Source organism: Nicotiana attenuata, unplaced genomic scaffold (assembly GCF_001879085.1).
Source record: "Nicotiana attenuata strain UT unplaced genomic scaffold, NIATTr2, whole genome shotgun sequence".
Lineage (NCBI taxonomy): Eukaryota > Viridiplantae > Streptophyta > Magnoliopsida > Solanales > Solanaceae > Nicotiana > Nicotiana attenuata.
The window spans coordinates 30,233-49,959 of record NW_017674385.1 but is presented as its reverse complement, the minus strand read 5'-3'; the positions used below and the strand labels follow the sequence as shown (position 1 = coordinate 49,959).

The 19,727-nt window shown below is 36.3% G+C and overlaps 2 protein-coding genes across 3 annotated transcripts; both read left to right on the top strand.

Moving 5' to 3' along the window:
- The first annotated feature begins 654 nt into the window (after nt 1–654).
- Nucleotides 655–14,514, top strand: LOC109218561 (DExH-box ATP-dependent RNA helicase DExH17). Its single transcript, XM_019382936.1, is given in 29 exon segments — nt 655–2,893; nt 3,025–3,051; nt 5,898–6,005; nt 6,717–6,900; nt 7,412–7,573; nt 7,665–7,902; nt 7,987–8,023; nt 8,114–8,160; nt 8,681–8,718; nt 8,942–8,963; nt 9,071–9,283; nt 9,449–9,605; nt 9,682–9,733; nt 9,913–9,984; nt 10,167–10,216; nt 10,321–10,438; nt 10,529–10,592; nt 10,673–10,756; nt 10,831–10,956; nt 11,038–11,234; nt 11,310–11,498; nt 11,592–11,843; nt 11,950–11,999; nt 12,348–12,365; nt 12,514–12,596; nt 12,690–12,882; nt 13,186–13,223; nt 13,304–13,657; nt 13,730–14,514. Coding segments are annotated over 29 exon segments (5,943 nt in total). The 5' UTR covers nt 655–683; the 3' UTR covers nt 14,290–14,514.
- Nucleotides 14,515–18,285: 3,771 nt separating this feature from the next.
- On the top strand, nt 18,286–19,600 carry LOC109218562 (cytochrome c oxidase subunit 5C). Of its 2 annotated transcripts, none has more exons than XM_019382937.1 (2): nt 18,286–18,449; nt 19,129–19,600. In XM_019382937.1, exon 2 carries the CDS (start codon nt 19,140–19,142, stop codon nt 19,332–19,334), a length of 195 nt encoding a protein of 64 aa, XP_019238482.1. In that variant the 5' UTR covers nt 18,286–18,449; nt 19,129–19,139; the 3' UTR covers nt 19,335–19,600. The 2 variants fall into 2 exon arrangements, with proteins under 2 accessions (XP_019238482.1, XP_019238483.1); XM_019382938.1 differs by having other exon boundaries at nt 18,287–18,449; nt 19,132–19,600.
- The last annotated feature ends 127 nt before the right edge of the window (nt 19,601–19,727 follow it).

The window sequence follows — 19,727 nt, the reverse complement described above, 5'->3', positions numbered from 1 at the left end:
TAAATGGGAGTGATATATGAAGCATCAGTTCCAGAGAAAAAATAATGGCGGCAAAAATTCCCGCTCTAATGAGATCCACTTCCCAAATATTCTATTGAAGAATAAATGGCAAGTGGGGGGACTACCTGTATTGGGAAAAATTGAGTTCGTGTATGGAATTAAATATGAGGTGATAGACTAGTAGAAGAGTGACTGATTGGCAAAGAAAAAAGGCACAAGCTTCAACAGGCACAGGCAGAGGAAGGATAAAAGCTCGTACCTATTGATATTCAGCAGTTATATCAGAAGAATGAACTTTTATAGTAAAAGTTGTACAGATACGTATTATTGGTAATTAATAGGCATTAATTACGGAAAGCGTTAAGGAATTTGTAGAGAATCGATTATGATTAACAATTATAACGTTACATTAATGCCATTAATTGTCATAAAGTCTCTATTACTTCGAGGTAGCTATAAAAGGGAGAAGATTGAACATTTGTAAGGACACAAAAAATACTATTGCAATATACCAAAGTCAATTCCTTTTATTCATTATATATTTGATTATCAGTAACCCGAATTCTTCTAAAATAAAGCTTTGTCCGAAATTCCAAATTTTGGTTAAACATCTACATCTTTAATGTATCATAATAGCTTTTTAATTGATCTCTTAAAGTTAATAAACTACTCTTCAACTTTATATGCTATTACGCGTTAAATGTTTAGGCCTAGCATTCAGCATGCGAAGTATTCTGAGGTCTCTCCTCTTTAACTCAAGAAAAAACGTGAAGGCTAATGTAAACAAGATTGTCTCAGTCCTTAACGACATCACTAAAGAAAGACTAATCGTCCAAGGGACTATTCTTCATGGGCATTTGATAAAAACAGGCATTTCATCTCAGAAACACATTGCCGTTAAGTTGCTTATTATGTACCTTAAATCCAGAAAACCAAAGGAAATTGGTCAGATGCTGAAGGAGTTTGATGGGTTCAATTTAGTTGTGCATAATTGTCTGATTACTGCGAATCTTGAGTGGGGAAAGATGGATGAAGCTCGTCGGCTGTTTGATGAAATGCCTGAGAGAAATGAGGTTTCTTGGACTGCTATAATTTCGGGGTTTTTGAGGTTTGGAAGAGTTGATGAGGCTATTTGCTACTTTGAGAGAAACCCATTTCAGAATCTGTTTTCGTGGACTGCAACTATAAGTGGGCTTGTTCAAAATGGGTTGAGTTTTAAAGCTATGAAGCTGTTTGTAGAGATGCTTCAATCTGGAGTAATACCCAATAATGTCACCTTTACTTCTGTTATGAGAGCGTGTGGAGAGTTGAGTGATTTTTATTTGGGAACGTGTGTATTGGGTTTGATTGTTAAGGTTGGTTTTGAACATGACTTGTCAGTTTCAAATTCTTTGATCACATTTAACTTGAGATTGAATGATGTTGTTTCAGCTAGGAGAATTTTTGATAGGATGCAGTGTAGAGATGTTGTTTCTTGGACAGCGATACTAGATATGTACGTTCAGATGGGAGACTTGGCTGAAGCTCGTCGCGTCTTTGATGAGATGCCAGAAAGAAATGAAGTTTCTTGGAGTACAATGATCTCGAGGTATAGTCAGAATGGTGATGCAGAAGAGGCGGTGAATCTCTTCCATCGCATGGTTCAACAGGGGTATAAACCAAATAAGTCATGTTTTGCTAGCGTAGTAAGTGCATTGGCCAGCCTGGAAGCTTTGATAACGGGAAGGATTGTTCATGGACAAATTTTAAAAATTGGGATTGAGAGAGATGCTTTCATTGGTAGCTCACTGGTTGACCTGTACTGCAAATGTGGAAGCTCAAAGGATGGACGTGTAGCATTTGATTCGATATTGGAGAAGAATGTTGTTTGTTGGAATTCAATGGTCAGTGGTTATAGCCTCAATAACCAACTTGAAGAAGCTAAGGAGCTATTTGACAAGATACCCCAAAAAAATAACATCTCATGGAATTCGCTAATAACAGGTTATTTAGAATATGAAAAATTCGATGAGGTATTTGAAGTTTTCAGTGACATGCTTCTGTCTGGAGAACAACCAAGTAAGTCTACTTTCTCCAGTGTTATATGTGCTTGTGCGAGCTTAGCTTCATTAGAAAGGGGGAAGAACTTGCATGGTAAGGTCATTAAACTTGGCTTTCACTCTGACGTTTTCGTGGACACTGCCCTTCTAGATATGTATGCCAAATCTGGTAATGTTGAAAGCTCTAAGAAAATCTTCAAAAGGATGCCCAAACGTAACGAGATTTCCTGGACAGCTATGATTCAAGGGCTTGCAGAAAACGGCTTTGCAGAGGAAGCACTTGCTGTATTTGAAGAATTTGAATGGACGAAGTCCATTACGCCTAATGAGCTTATTCTTTTAGCAGTTTTATTTGCTTGTTCCCACTGTGGTCTTGTAGACAAAGGACTCCATTACTTCAATTCAATGGAAAAGGTCTATCATATGCAACCGAATGCTAGACATTATACCTGTGTAGTGGACATGCTGTCTCGTTCAGGACGCCTTTCTGAAGCAGAGAAGTTCATCTTGGACATGCCTTGTGAACCAGAAGTTCAAGCCTGGGCAGCTCTCTTAAGTGGTTGCAAAACATACAGAAATGAGAGGATGGCAGTAAGGGTAGCCGAAAAGATTTCAGAGCTGGCAGAAAAGCATCCCGAAGGATATGTGTTGCTCTCAAATGTTTATGCTTCGGCTGGAAGATGGTTGGATGTCTTACACACAAGAAAAGAAATGAAGGAAAAAGGACTGAAGAAAAGCGGGGGATGTAGTTGGATTGAAGTGAGAAACCAACTCCATTCATTTTATTCCCAGGATGGTTCTCACAGTGAGTCCACAGAGATTTACGAGGTTTTGGAACTACTGAGGTCAGAAATGCAGCTTATATAGATTGCTTCATATTTTGAGGGGCAGTTAACTGAAGCCAGTTGCAGCACAGAGGTCCATTTTGGGAAAATTGAGTGAATAAATTATCTCGTGGAGCAAAAGGTTTTGAACCATTGCTGCAGAAATGCCTGCCTGACACTGTAATTTTGTAAAGTGAAACTGACTTACTGACAATGTATAAGTCTACCTTTTGACCTTTTCCGCCATAGACAAAGGCTCTTTGGATTAATATATTCATTGATTATTCCATACAACAACAACGTCGCCTCAATCCCAAGCAAGTTGGAGTTGCTATATGAATCATTATTGTCCATGTCACTCCTTCAAAGCTCATCTCGGTCAATATGATATAATCCATTGATTATTCCGTCATTTGTATACTTCCATAATACTCCTACTTCTCGGAAAGATGATGATTTGACACAGGAACACTGGTTACTTGTAAATGTCTATCGGTGGCAAATTTTGGAGGATAATGGAGAGTGGTTGCCGAAACTATGCTCGTCTTAATGTGTATAACTTCTATAGATTGAAAGTGTAAAATTTTTGTTACTTTATTAGGTCACTTACGAGAGATCTTCATAGTAACCGTTCATAAAAAGTGAGATCAGTAACTTGGAAAATGATGCAAGTTACTTGTTACTACAGTTAACATAGTGTAATTCTTTTTTACATTGCATGTATATACATCCAATAAAATGATTTCTTTGCAAGGGGATATATATAAGTTTGAGGTGTTTTAATAACTAACACGAACTGATACTCCACTATATTGAATCAACACCTACGCTCAATTCCAAATTAGTTGATGTTGGTGTTATATGATTCTGAAATTGCTTTAGGAACTCATTCTCCATGGTTAGCAGTTTGAGCCAGTGGCGGACTTACGTTTTCAAGTATGGGTGCTGAAGCACCCATTGACTTTGGCCAAATTATGTTATCTATTCATAGATAATATTTAAAATTTTGAATAATTGACCATGAGCACCCACTATGATCATATTTGATCATTGTAAATTTATGCTAAAATTAGTGAAGCACCCACGACATATAAATCCTGGATCTGCCACTGGTTTGAGCTAACAGTAAAACTAAAAAGAAATCCTGTCTCTATTTATTATTAGAGAGATGATTTAATTAAGTTTCCTCAAAGATAAGATGAAGTTTGAAAAGAAAAGAACGACATAGTTGTTAAAAAATAAAGGGAAGCGGCGCCGTTCGGCTAATTGAGATTAGCGGGTAATTCAAAGTTAACGACTAATTGAGGTGGTTGTTATATTACATGTGTAAGGACGAGATCAAGAGAAGGTGACGGTCCAGATTAGCCCAGTTAAACATATATATACTCAGAAAAAGCGTGAACGAATTTTGGCATGCTCGCCTCTCCTTACTCCTGCTCTTCTGTAATTATCTCTCCCAGTTTTTCGATTCTTCTTCTCTCTCATCTCATCTAAATTTTTCTATATTCTCCTTCATTCTTCGATGATAATCACCCCCTACTTATCGAGCTCCATTGTTACAGGTTAAGCTCGAAGTTGAAGCTGTTTCGACGGTGCTTGTTGCAGATTATTGAGTTTAGTGTGTGTTAATCAATTTCTTCTAATAATTCTGTATCAATTGACAATACAATCAATCTATTTAATCTTTTTAATTTTTTGAAACATTTTTTTAGAGAGCTCCATATTGAGGTTGTATTAATGTTTCAATCCCTCTTTTTTTTTTTTTTTTTAATTGTGTGATTAAGTAATTTTATTGGTATTTTTTAGTTGCCAAATTTAAATTTTAAATTAATATATAATATAAAAACAATACCGATTTTAGGTAAAAACAACAAATGTCAAATTTGAAAAAAAGACAATAAACATTGAAAATAACAAAGCATGATTCTAGAAGTTGAATTACTTGATATTAAAATATAATTTCATTGCTCTGACGCTTAAAAACTTGAGAAAGGATAAAAAAAGTAAATGCAATTTAATCTATTCAATGTTCTTAGTGTTATTATTGAGAGAAATTGTTATGAACTTAACAAAAGGTTGACTTAAACTTTCATATAACTAATTACAATAGAAATGCAAAGGATATAGTCATAAACTAAGGAAATAGTAACAGAAAGAAAGGAGACAAGGGAGACAGAGCCACATAGAGAAATAGGCGAGGGAGAGAGAGACCAGGAGAGAGGAGTTTCCAAATAACAATTCGCATAATCTCAAAATCACCGACCACTACTCTTTTAATAGAATAGTTCTTGGGCTCACTACACAACTCGGATCCCAAATTAGCCTAACCGTATTGCGTGTTCTCGGCCTAGTAGCTATTTGTGAGTTGATATTCTTATTGGGTTGGAATTGATTCATAACAGAAATAAACGGTTTATGAAAAAAAAAAAGAATGCACAAAGTATATATAAATTACTAAATGATCATTATTTAACCACTTTTACGTAAAGATCCTATATTTTTATTTTAAAACATTCATTACTTTTCCAAAAAATTTAATATAAAATTCACTATTAAATAAATGATGCCTCACTAATTTGGGCCTGAGGTAAAATAATCTGTTTGGCCAAGCTTATTTAAAGTAAAAAGTATTTTTTTATTCTTTCAAAAAAGTACTTTTTTTTTCTAAGTTACATTGTTTGGCCAAACTTTTAGAAGAAAAAAAAAAGAAGGTATTTTTGAGTAGAAGCTCCAAAAGCACTTTTTAAAAAAAAACTTAGAATCAATTTTTAAAAGCTTGACCAAACAATAATTACCGCACAAAAATGCTTTTCAAATTTATTAGCCAAACACAAATTATTCTCACCCGCACTTTTAAAAAAAAAAATTCTTAAAATAAGCTCATTTTCCAAACAGGCTATTAGTGGCTTAGGCCTTGGAGCTTGCCCTGGTGTTAATTTGGATCGCTGTAATAGTTAATGCCTAATAGAGTAGTAGTAGTACTCGGTTCAGTTTGTTGTAACTTCTATTATCGAATTCTGACTTCCATTTGAAGTTGCGATAACCGTTTGATTTGAATTTCAAATTCGATGATCATGGATGGCTACGCACTTAGGTCTGTGATGGACTTGCCTCCTCTATTCCGTTCAACTTTCAGTTTCAGGTACTATTCTGTGCACTTTTTTCTACTCGATTGCTTTAAAACTTGATTTTTTGTTTTGCTGACATATTTTATGTAAATTTCTTAAGGCTTCTGTTAGTCAGCACTGTGATTGATTGCTCATGTGCGCTTACTGTACTGGAATCCTTGAAATTAAGAAATTATATACTCTCGTATTGCGTTTTAGGCATCACCTGAAATTTGTACGTAAGTGACCAAGTGTGGGGATAAATGTGAATATAGAGAACATCTATTAGAGAACCAGTACTTTGTTTTAAGAAATAGTTGAGTATTTGAATGAAATGAGTCCAACTGGAGCAGAAGGATATATATATATATATATATATATATATATATATATATATATATATATATATAGAGAGAGAGAGAGAGAGAGAGAGAGAGAGAGAGAGAGAGAGGAAACATGTAACAGACCGCAACTAGTTTAGTGTTGAGACATAGTAGTTATAGTGTAACATAAATCATTTAAGAAGCTCTATACATAGACTAGCCACGAAGCTTGAATACTGTTTCCAGACTCCTAGAAATGTCTCAATGCTGCTAACTCTTTTCATTTGCTCTTGGTCACAAGTCAAATTCGAGATGGCTGTTTGATCAGCAGCTTCACATCTGCGCTATGCTATTACTGTATTACATTCTTTAGTATCCCAAATTAGTTTGTAAGGTTTTAAATACTGTTGTTTCTACATGCAGATACTTTAACTCGCTGCAGAGCGAATGCTTTCCAGCTTGTTTCCTATCGGATATGAACATGGTAATCTCGGCACCAACTGGAAGTGGAAAAACAGTGCTTTTTGAACTATGCATTTTGAGGCTTCTCTCAAGGTTTATCTCAGGAGAGGGGAAATTTATTCACATAAAGGGGTCTCTGAAGACTGTAAGTCTCTATCAATGTTTAGCGTAAGATGACTGAATTTGTAATTTCAACGATAAGGATCTCTATTGAAAGAAAGAACTCAACGTGCTGGAATACTTTCAATTTGTGATGTCTTAACTGCATGCCTTGTCTATTTTACTTCATACCTGCAGCTCAAAAGATCCTCAATTACTTATTTTAGATTCTCTTTTTGCTACTACTTTTATCTAGCATATACAAGCACCAAGAGGATCATCTTTTGGGATAAAGAATTAGTGCACCTCAATACATCACGTTTTATTGGTCATTCCTACTTACATCCTGTCGATTTATGTTTATAGTTGCATATGTCAGTCAGAATATTCACAATGATTTTTGCCACTATTGCCTACTCCAGCCCGTGCGAAGAAGATTATGAGCCACTATTGCCTACTCCAGCCCATGCGAAGAAGATTATGTGGCCATTTGAAATTTTCAGCATATTTCAGTCATTTAACCATACTGCAACCTCCTTTTTTCTTTTGATATACAGATATATGTTGCACCCTCGAAAGCTTTGGTACAAGAGAAGCTTCGCAATTGGAACCAAAAGCTTGGCTCATGGGGGATAAGCTGCCTGGAACTGACTGGGGACAATGAGTACTACAACATCAAGGATATACAGGATGCTGACGTAGTTCTTACCACTCCTGAGGTCAGACTATTGATGAAAACCAGCCATGACTTTTTTTTGTTGTTTCTTGGCTAACTATGTGTTTGTCTTTGAATTTGCTTTTTTCCTGCAGAAGTTTGATGCTGTGACTCGTTATCGCATAAAAGATGGAGGCCTGAGCTTTTTTGGTGATATTGCATTGGTGCTAATTGATGAAGTCCATTTGTTGAATGATACTCGTGGAGCAGCTCTAGAGGCAATTGTCAGTAGAATTAAAATGCTTTCTCGCAAACCTGAACTGAAATCAAGTGCTCTAGCTAATGTCCGTCTTATAGCTGTTTCTGCAACCATTCCCAACATTGATGACCTTGGTAAATTTCAAGACAGTTCAAACAAGCCACCCTTTCATGATAATCGCTGATGTAGTAGCTGACTGTAGCTCTCTCTTTGTGCAGCGGAGTGGCTCATGGTTCCCCGGCAAGGAGTAAAAAGGTAGAATTCAGTATATATGGCATCTATCAGTCGTTCTTATTGCGCAAAGAATGATCATTTTCATTCTATATGACACTGTCCAATATGCAGGTTTGGAGAAGAAATGAGACCCGTGAAGTTGACTACAAAAGTTTTTGGTATTTACTAATCCTTACGACTGATGTTCTATTTGATTCAGTCCTGGTTACACCCAAACTCATTGAGTCGAAACAGTTTGTGCTTAGTACTACCTGTATTTCAGATTAAATGTCATTGTTTGACTTTTCACAGTTTTAAGATCTAGATAAATCCGTATTGCTTGGTATTAGTTTGGAAGGTGAATTGTGAATTTGAGTATAATATCAGAAAGTGTAAAACTAAAAAAATGGAAGTGTAAAACTGAGTTGGAACAGGAATATTAAAGTTGGTCTCAGTTAGTTCTTTGAGTTGGATTTTGTGAACCAAATGCCATGTAAGTGACAAAGTATTTTATTGGAAACAGGGTACTTTTTGATAAAATTATGGGGAAGTACATTGAGCAATCTGAATCATACATGTCACTATAATGCCTATGAAATGCATTAAGCGCCTCTGTCGGAAGTGCATTGACATGTTTCTCTGGGGTAACCGCTGCTTTGTCTTTTATTGAGTTCTGCATTTTCAACCCTTTGTCTGCAGGATACACTCCGGCGAAGAATGACTTCCTATTTGAAAAGGTATGTTGTTTGTTGGCTTTTCTTTTTCAAGTTTCTGTTTAGGCGTCTTATCACCCCTTTCATTGAATAAAAGTTTTGCATGTCTCCTCCTTCCCGCCTATCCAATTTCATGTCTTGCTTTGTCAAATTTAAGAATCGATTTTAGGGGATGGCAGGAGATTTCATTATTACACCTTGAAATACCTCTTAATGTCCTGATGATACTGTTGTTTTTCTTTTCCAGCGCTTACAGAACTATGTCTTTGGTAAGCATAAGAAGCTAGTTGGGACATCATATACCTCCTATTTTCAATTTCTACTCCTTTACTATGTTCTACACATTTTCTCGTGCTAAGCATGAGAAATTGTACAGATATTCTCATGCAACATTCTAGAGGAAAATCTGCTCTAGTTTTTTGCTCAACCAGAAAAGGAGCACAAGAGGCAGCACAGCAGCTCTCTCAGGCTGCAATGACCTATGGTCATTCAAATCCTTTCATCAAAAGCAGAGAACAACAAGAAAGGTTAAGGGAAGCTTCACTATCATGTAATGACAAACAAATGCAGTCTTATATTCTTTATGGTGGTATGTACTATTCTCCCTACCTTTTGTTGCAGCCCTATCAGACCAATGATTGAAACAAAAATGTGTTTTTCATTTTCCCTCTTTTTTCCTTTGAGGCGGGAGGTTGAATATGGAGTTGTATTGAGCAATAGACCCTGCAGATTAATGATTATCTGTGTTATGCAGTTGGTTATCACAATGGTGGCCTTTCCATGAATGACCGCAGCCTCATTGAAGGCCTATTTCTTAATGGTGATATTCAAGTGCTGTGCACTACAAATACTCTTGCCCATGGAATAAATCTACCAGCGCATACTGTTGTGATCAAATCAACTCAGCACTAGTATGTCTCCAGCAATTATCTAATTTTTTTCATAAGTCGGATTGTCATCTTTGTAACTCTATCATTTTCTTTCCAGCAATAAGGAAAAAGGGATTTACATGGAATATGACAGATCAACGGTCCTGCAGGCATGCTCCTCATCCCTGGGGTTCCTCTGCTACGTCATTTGTATTCTGCGATCTAAAAGTGTAGTCTATGTCTGGCATTCAGAGATCATGATTTTGTCCACACTTGGAAACTACGACTTTAAAGTAAAAATATTCTTAGTTCCAGATAAGAGCTATATGTTGTCCAACTATTATTGTAGATGTCTGGAAGAGCAGGTCGACCACCTTTTGATGACACAGGAATGGTCATAATAATGACCAGAAAAGAAACTGTGAGTCTTTTATTGTGATACAGATAAGGTTCACTGCATCATAAAAATTTGACGTAGAAAGAGTAATTTTATGTTTCTTTTCTCCAAGCATTTCTCTGCCCTCAGTCAGTAGCTAATATACTGTACTCCATCTTGATCATTACTGCTAATTTTCCTATCTGAAACCTTCTTTTACATATTAGGTTCACTTGTACGAGAATTTATTAAGTGGATGCGAACTGGTGGAGTCACAGTATGTAATTATTCATCTTGTTCGTTAGTGGTGCTCTTCGATCTTGGGTGCATGCAAAAAGGACTGTCTTACCAAGAAGTTGACGTGGTTTTCTTTCTCTTTAGATTGCTTCCATGTGTTACAGAGCACCTAGCAGCAGAGATTGTTCAGCTCACCGTGTCAGATATAACAGGAGCAATTGAATGGATGAAATGCTCATATTTGTATGTAAGAATAAAAAAGGTATATCATCCTGAGCAGATTGATGGAGAACATGATCTATCTGAATTTTCTGTAAAATTTTACTCCTAACGTTTTTCACTCAAAATATAGAACCCAGAGAAATATGCAGTAAGGAGAGGGCTAAGTGGCGACAGTTTAGAGAGCCATATGCAAGGTGATCAATAACACTGGTAAACTATGAAGTCATTTCAAGTTCATCTAGCCATGTGTGCTCACCTAAAATTTGTTTTCCAGATATTTGTGTTCAGAATGTACATGAGTTGTCAAGGTATCAATTGATTTGGACAGATGAAGATGGTTTCCGCTTAAAGCCTCTTGGTATGGAAATTTCAGAATGCTGTATAGCATAATATCCATGTTGGAAATCTAAATTCTGCCTCTTGTATATGCAGAACCTGGAAGATTGATGACGAAATATTATCTGAAATTCGACACTATGAAGCACATCATGCAAGCCCCTGGGAACTGTAGCATAGAGGATGCACTTCAAATTATTTGCAGTGCTGAGGAACTTGCCTGTATCTATTCATACTCTACAAAATTAAAAAAATTTGAGTAATTACAACTGGTGTTATATCTCACTTGCCTGTAATATGAAGGGATACAACTGAGGCGCAATGAGAAGAAGCTCCTGAATGACATAAACATCGACAAAGACAATCGGCTTCGCTTTCACATCCTTGGGGACAAGGGGAAAAGAAAAAAGCGGATACAAACCAGAGAAGAGAAGATATTTGTTTTGGCAAATGACTGCCTAACGGGGGATCCTTTAGTCCATGATTTATCCCTTAGCCAGGTTTCGCCATCAATTTCATGTATTATATTACCATGTGCCAAGAATAATGCTTCTAATAGTCTTTTAATGATGTAGGACATGAACTCTATATGTGCAAATGGCTATAGAATTGCGAAGTGCATGAAAGAGTATTTCCTATTCAGGAAGAACTATCGAGGAACTTTGAGTTCAGCACTTCTAGCCAAATCTTTGTATCAAAAGGTCTGGGATGACAGTCCATACTTGCTGAAACAATTGCCTGGTATTGGAATGGTGACAGCAAAGGTTTGTAGCTTATGTTCATCTGATAGTCCAAGTCTTGGGACAAGAGACTGAACCCTAAGTTTTCTTCTGACATACACTTATCTTCCTGCATAGGCACTGCATTCAATGGGAGTAAAATCATTTGCCTCACTCTCTGTGGCTGATCCAAGGAAAATAGAGATAGTCACTGGAAGAAAATATCCTTTTGGGAATCATATAAAAGAGTCATTACTATCGTTACCCCCAAAAGTTGAGATGAAGGTTGAGGAAACTGAGAGCCAAAGGCAAGGGAAGTCCAAGGTTATGGTAACGCTGACTAGGTTGTCACAACCTGTGCAAACAACTAAACGACATTATGCTGATATGGTATGCTAATTACAGGGACCAACTCGCATACACACTATTTTGTCTCATCTCGCACTCATTTTATTGTAGAATTTACTCTGACATTCAGTTGAAAATTTTCTGACAGGTGGTTGGCGTTGAAGAAGATAATCTGGTACTATTTCATGAGAAAATAAGGTAATATATTCTTTAAGATAAAGTGGGCACTTTAAAATGCCATCATTTTTTAGAAGCTTCCCAACAAAATAAGGACATCTCAAAGCATGTTTGTATCAGTTCAAATTTAGAATGCCATTATTTTTCTTCAAAAAAAGAAGATTCCAACAAAACATTGACATTTTCGAAGCATGTTTATATTAATTCAAAATTTAGGCGTCCATCATCTACTTTTGTATGACTAGCCATACATTTTGACACCTTTTGAATGATTTGCATGGGTGTTCAACTTATGATCTAATGGTGTTAAGTTTCTCTTCAAGTTCTTTAGCCACTAAAATGACTTGAAATTTCTTTTTTTACCTGCAGGGTGGATGACTTCCCTAGGTACTCTCAGAAGCTTGATCCTCATTTCCAGATCAGGCCTGAGAAACTGCTAGACTGTACCAACTAGATGATCAAATTCATGAAACTCTTTTGAGTGTATGTCATAGTTAGTAGTGATCTGCACTGATATTTTGGTTTTCTTTTACAGCCCTTATAGCAGGACAGTTCTGGTGCCAAGCCCTCAGCAAGGGAAGCTGACTGTTAAAGCAGATCTGATATTTGATGAATTTAGTTAACTCCTCAGACATTCTATGTGTAGCTTCATTTATGTGTACTCCTGTGCCCCTGAGTGTTATCTGACTAGATCACACCATTTTTATGCAGTTGGTGTGGATCTCCATCAAAAGGTTTTATTGATAAAGGAGATTGGCCTTAATTTTGTGAACAAGTACAGAACCAAGCAGCTTTCTTCGTTCCAAGCCAATGATGCCTGCGTCATAAAGGACACAGAGGGTGCAGCTCAAGCTTCATGCCAAGTGTCTAACACTTTACCTGAACCTGAATGGAGCTCAGACATGTGAGAGCTAACTTTTCCTTTTTATGGGCGTAAAGTATTTGATAACCATGATGGTTGACAATATGACTGCTAACTCTGTAGCCTCTGTTCCTTATTTTGATTTGGGGTATGCATATTAGATATATGACCTTAAATATGAGAGGGCAGTTTAAGTTTTTAATAAATTCCGACTGTGTTTGATGGACCCTATGAAATAATTTTGTGGAAACTGAAGGATCCAGATCCCATCGTTCTCTCTTACGTATGACGGGTTGAATCTGCTTCCACAGTGAATACTAACTGGCTTTTTGTTTCTGTAATCAGGCCCAGTTTCAAGCTAATAGACGAAGATATAGAGGAAGGTAGCAATTAAATTCTCACATTTAGTGTTTCATGTACGTCAATATGTCACTGACTTCTGTTGCTATATACATCAATGAAGTGGTAACTGCTGCTGTGGTTGAAGATGATGAATGCAGAATCATAGACAAAAAGACTATATTTGACCATATACGTGAAAAGGGTAAAAGCCTCCCTGCTTTTACCCCATTGAAAGGTACATGTTCACCATCATTAGAGACTTTGAAACACATCATAAAGCGCACTCGCGAGGAGCAGCTTCTTGTTAAGAATGCTGGAGTACCGGAAGAAGTGACAAGAACCAAAGTCCCACGTCGCAGCATGGTCATTCAATCTGCAGAATATATCGATCTAGAAGAAAATAGACCATTCTATAACAAAGATCAGAGACCAGATAGCCATCACGTCTCTAATGCCATTTACCTGGCTAGTCCAGGTAATATACGAAGTCCTTGGTACTAATGTTTGTAGATTATATGCAGGCTGACATCAAATTACACTGTTCTAGGTGAGCTTTCCTTTGAAACTGGGAGTGTTCCATTTGAAACAGTGGCTGAAGAAATGGCATTCGATTATAAGCCTATGGATTCTAAGATCTTCCACAGCTTTGAGAATGTGAAGAACACAGAATCCAAGTTACTCAGTATGGCAAACGAAACCTACACAGTGCACCAACCTGAGCATAATTCTGCCATCTTTGGGTTTCAAGAGACAATTCCAACAAAAGTTGCGCAAAACGCAGTAGCTAATCTGGATCTTGAGCCTGTGAACACAAAGCGAAAGGCAATTATAGAAATTAAAGAGGTTGATGATTTAACTCTTAATGGAAACACACCCTGCACTAGTGACAAAACTGACCTTTCTTTAGTGACCTCAAGAAAAGCTGCAGAGGAAAGATCAAGATTGTTGTCATCTTCAGATTCTTACGTTAATATGAATAAAGTTGGATATCCACTACGTTCTCCAAGTTTCCAGGAACAACGGTGCTCTTCTTCAGTACAAGTGGGAGAAACCAGCCAAGCAAATCCCTATGGGTTTAAAAGTATTTTCTCATTTCTGTTTGAGTGAACGTGGTTGTATCTAGTATGTTAAATCCAATGCCTTGCTTTTCTCAACTATATTGAGAATAATGAGATGTCACTCTTGGAAGTACGCGTAAAAGTGAAAGATTAGCCGAGAAAACCTGTTTGGCCTCCTTTGCTTTGTTGAATAAGATTACTCTCCGCGATAATGTTCTTTCAGAAGAATTTGTATTGCTAATGCTATATATGAGGCATAAGAATTTGTACACTATATTTTAATTTGGTATAGTAGGTAATGTTCCTTGTTTTTTACGCATCGATAAAAAAGAAAGTTTTCCTGAAATACTAAGTAATAATTCAAAATCTAGTACTTTCGTGAAATCTTACTGTTGGAGAAATTACAATTGAAAATACGATGAAGAAAAATAAATAAATATTCTTCAGGATGAGGCGCGGATATCTCGCTCTCTTTAAGGAGATTCAAGCCCACTGCAGCAATTCACTGGTCCAGCAGTAATCCTCTTGACCTGTCTCCCCCAGGATGCAATAGCCCGATCACATCGTATGACTCGAACAAACTCTGGACAAGTTGTTGAGTCCAAAGCTCCACCAAAATGAACTCCTTCCTTCAACAAAAATAATATTCTCTTTTGTAGAGATTAAGTTGGAGACTTAGATTTTCTCCTTCTCATAACTCTCTTTTTCACTACACCAAGTTTACTTTTTTCATACACACTACCATATTTTTCCACACCAAACACAAGGAAGAAACACCACTATTTATAGGTGTAGAATTTCTTCCATGAAATAAGTAACATAGTGGTATAATAAAGTTATAGAACATGGTTGGTGGTTACAAAATTTAACATTTAGTGGGTAATTAGTGGTAGATCATGGCACTAGTGGTTTCAAGAGTTACACCAAAATAATGACCACTTTCTTGCCAATTTATAACCACTATCTCACAAGAAATAATGCACTTTAATATTATAATTTTAATGTTAAAATGCACTAATACCAACATTCCCCCACTCATTTTAATATTAAATTAAGAGAGTTTACCAGTTGAAGGGAGACTATTATGCATAATGAAGGTATGCTCTACATGCATTGAACCTCCACTTAGTAAAACAGCAATCTCTACTCCTGAGTCAGTAGTGGTCTCAGACTTGAACTATGACTGCTTTAGGGAAATAAAGTATCACTGCTTACACATAATAATCAAGGTGTTGACATGAGCTTTATTAGCCAGCACATTACGGCCTTGTGCTATCCCGGTTTTCATGAGTGTTTTTGAGAACAAGCCCAATTCTCATAGGAAGCGGCCTACTTCCACACTCACATAGGTGAAATCTGTCAAGGGTGCTCCTGTAACTCTAACACCCCACTTATACGAGCTACAGATTTTCATTAAGAGTTAATAAAACTCAACCTCGGAAATCATTACAGGATAAATGCACTCACACTATAGGGATGGAACAATAAAAAATAGTGCATTTCAAACCAAGTCATCATATGATTCGTTTTTCCCATTGAACCTGGTTATAGGATCTCTAGTCCCCAGGTTGGGTTTCCTCATATATGACTTATGAGCTTGTGGGCTTCAATCCCATCCCCCTCGATGTGCTCCAAACCCTTTCTCTTGCCAAGGCCTCAGTCAATGGATCTGCAAGATTATCACAAGATTTAACATAATCAACATTAATGGTACCGCTTGTCAAATATGATCTCATAGTAATGTATTTTCTCCTTATAGGTCTGGATTTACCATTGTAATAACGGTTTTGTACTCTACCAATTGCAGCGGTGCTATCACAATGAATTAAAATAGGAGGAATTAGTTTTTCAAAATAAGGAATTTGAAATAATAAATCTCTCAACCAATTCGCTTCCTCACTAGCTGAAGCTAAAGCAATTAGCTCAGCCTCCATGGTAGAGTTAGCAATTATTGTTTGCTTTTTCGATTTCCAACAAATAGCACCACCTCTCAAAAATAAAATGTTCCAATCTGCATCAGAAAAGCCTTCAAGTACAGCAGTATATTTTTTATAAGAAAAGCCATAAGTTTTTGTTCCAAGTAAATACCTCATAACTCTTGTTATGGCATGCCAATGCTCATTATCTGGCTTGCTTGCAAACCTGCTAAGTACTCATACTGCGTATGCAATCTCAAATCAAGTGTAATCAGTCACATATTCTCAAACTTTCAATTAAGCTAGTATATTCCTTTTGATTTATCATATCATTGTCACTTTGTACAGGAAATAACTCTTGAATCAAAAGGGGTTACAACATGCTTGCGATCAATAAAATTATATTTTTTCAACATTTTCTCAACATAATGTGACTGGTCAAGGAAAATTCCACCACATGTTCTAGTAATTTTCATTCCAAGAATGAAATTTGCCTCCCCCAAATCTTTCATGTCAAATGGCTACTCAACATGCTCTTAGTTTCTCCAATCACATTCATGTTAGGGCCAAATATTAGCAAATCATCAACATAGAGGCAAACATTACATGTGAATTATTCCAAGACTTATGATAGATGCACTTATCACACTCTTTGATTTAATCAACTTTCACTCATGCATGAATATTCAAATTTTTCATGCAAGAATTTTTTATTATTATTTACCCCCACTATTTCTAGAATTATGAAAATTCAAAATTATAAATAATAAATCACATACTCATAAAAATATAAGGTAAATTATTATTTTTACCTTTGCTCTGCTTGAGTTAACCATATAATTTTTTTTACCTTTCAATCTCATAAAGAGAGTGAACTTCTGTCTTGATATCCGCTATTTTTTCAACTGCATAAAAAAAATTGAATATCCTTAAAACTGTTGGTGAAATTACAAGTAATTACAGTTCAAAATAAGATGAAGAAAAATAAATAAATATTCTTTAGGCTGAGGCGCGGATATCTCACTCTCTTTAAGGTGAATCAAGCCCACTGCAACCAAGTTTTCACTGGTCCAGCAGTAATCCTCTTGACCTGTCTCCCCCAGGATACAATAGCCTGATCATATCGTATGACTCGAACAAACTCTCGACAAGTTGTTGAGTCCAAAGCTCCACCAAAATGAACTCCTTCCTTCAACAAAAATAATATTCTCTTTTGTAGACATTAAGTTGGAGACTTAGATTTTCTCCTTCTCATAACTCTCTTTTTCACTACACCAAGTTCACTTTTTTCATACACACTACCATATTTTTCCACACCAAACACAAGGAAGAAACACAACTATTTATAGGTGCAGAATTTTTTTCATGAAATAAATAACAAAGTAGTGGTATAATAAAGTTATAGAACATGGTTGGTGGTTACAAATTTAACATTCAGTGGGTAATTAGTGGTAGATCATGGCACTAGTGGTTTCAAGAGTTACACCAAAATAATGACCACTTTCTTGCCAATTTATAACCACTATCTCACAAGAAATAATGCACTTTAATATTATAATTTTAATATTAAAATGTACTAATACAAACACTTACAAAAAAATACAGGGTAAGGTTGCGTACAATATATCCTTGTGGTCCGGCCCTTCCCCGGTCCTCGCGCATAGCGGGAGCTTAGTGAACATGGCTGCCCTTTTTTATTACTTTCGTGAAAATTATATTCAATTTAATAATTTCCTTGCCACATGTGGTGCCAAAAGGCACACTTCTATTTTTAGTAGGCGTTTGGACATAAAATTTGTAATTTATAGATAAAATAGTATTTGGAGTTAAGTTGAAAAATGATATTTGTAATTTAAATTATATTTGGACATGCATTTTATTTGAAAAAATATTACAGTTTAGAAATTTTTTCAAAAACTTTCAAAATTTCATGGACAAATACATTTTTGTTAGAAAACGAAAGAGGAAAAATTTCTTATGGACAAACGGGGCATTAAGGGACCCCTCTTGAAAAAAGAAAAAGGTTGTCCATGCTGGCGATTCTTGAACGCCCGTAGCGCAGGACATATCAACGTTGACTTTCGTGATTTGGTCAGAATCCTCAATTCCCTGTCGACCACCATAACTAGCGTAAAGTTCGTCGTAGCGAATATTTACCCTTTCGGTAGCTGCTAGAATATTTTTCGGAGCTTCTAGAATTCTGTCACAAGGAATTCAACTTTTTAACCCTCTATTTCGAGCCCCTGTCCTTTTGCTTCTCTCGCGTCACCGTCTCACCGACTTGCTTTCTGAGGTTTGTTTCTTCCCTTCCTTTGAATTTTCGTTGTTCTACTCGATTTCTATGGTTATTTACGTAGTAGATGTTTGCTATGGAAAAAGTTTTTGCTTTTTGTTGCTTGATATTATAAATGTTTGATTTCAAGTTATGTGCTTGTGGTTCGCGTAAACTCAATAATCGGATTATGATTTGGAAGAAGCAACAATCCTTGTTCTAACAAGAAACAAAAAAAAGGAAAAAATAAATAAAATTCTTTTTGATTTGCGTAGGAGTCAATTTTGCTATACGAGAAATATGCACGAGATATTCAGCATCTACTTATATTTCTTTATATGGTACGTTGGTAGAGAGGTGGGAAATTTGGATAAAACTTGATTTCTCCGTCCCAATTCTTGTTATTTTTGCTTATTGATGTTAGTTTCAATAGTCTTTGAAAGGTGATCAAGTTTCAATATTTTTTTCATATCAAATAATCAAAATAACATTTTAAAACATTATTCAAAATGCACTAATTAGAACCTCAAAAGCAAAAATTGGCAGCCAGTTGAGAGTTGAGACAGAGGAACATGTTGCATGTTATTTTGATGCAACTTTTTTTTTACTGTTCGTTTGTATGAGTAAGCGATTCAGTGTTATTACATTGAGGCTGGTTTGTGGAATCGACACCTTTCTTTTACATCCCTTTTCCCTAAAGAAGAGGAAAAGATGGCAGGTTCCCATGTTGCACATGCTGTGTACAAGGGTCCAAGTGTAGTTAAGGAGATACTGATTGGAATTACTCTTGGCATGGTTGCGGGAGGTTTCTGGAAGATGCACCATTGGAACAACCAGAGGAGAACTAAGGAATTCTACGATATGCTTGAGAAAGGTGAGATCAGTGTTGTGGTGGATGAGGAGTAGCTTTTCAACTACCTTTGCTTCAGCATGGAATTAGCTTATATGGTAAATGAACAATGCAAATTTTAGATGTTACTGATTAAGTGATGTGACAAAAATTTAGAGTTTCTTTTCATTTCAAATAGTTCTTGAAATTTTCAGAGGATGGTGTTCTCTAGGGACAATGTAAATGCTTTTGAAATTTTTACCGAACCTGGCGTTTCTGGCATTTAGCATGACTATATTTTTCTGTTAATGGTCTACTTTTTCGAGCTGGGGAAATTCCCTTCTCTTGGGCTGTCAATTGTTAATAGAATCTATAGCTTTCGTGACTCTTGTTGAGCAGATTGTAAGTTGCTGCTTGCAATCATGAAGTTTTAGCTTCCAAAATCACCATGAATCTGATAATATGGTTGT

Bases quoted from the DNA above. Each gene is read 5' to 3' on its own strand.
- LOC109218562 (XM_019382937.1), top strand. From the start codon at position 19,140: ATGGCAGGTTCCCATGTTGCACATGCTGTGTACAAGGGTCCAAGTGTA.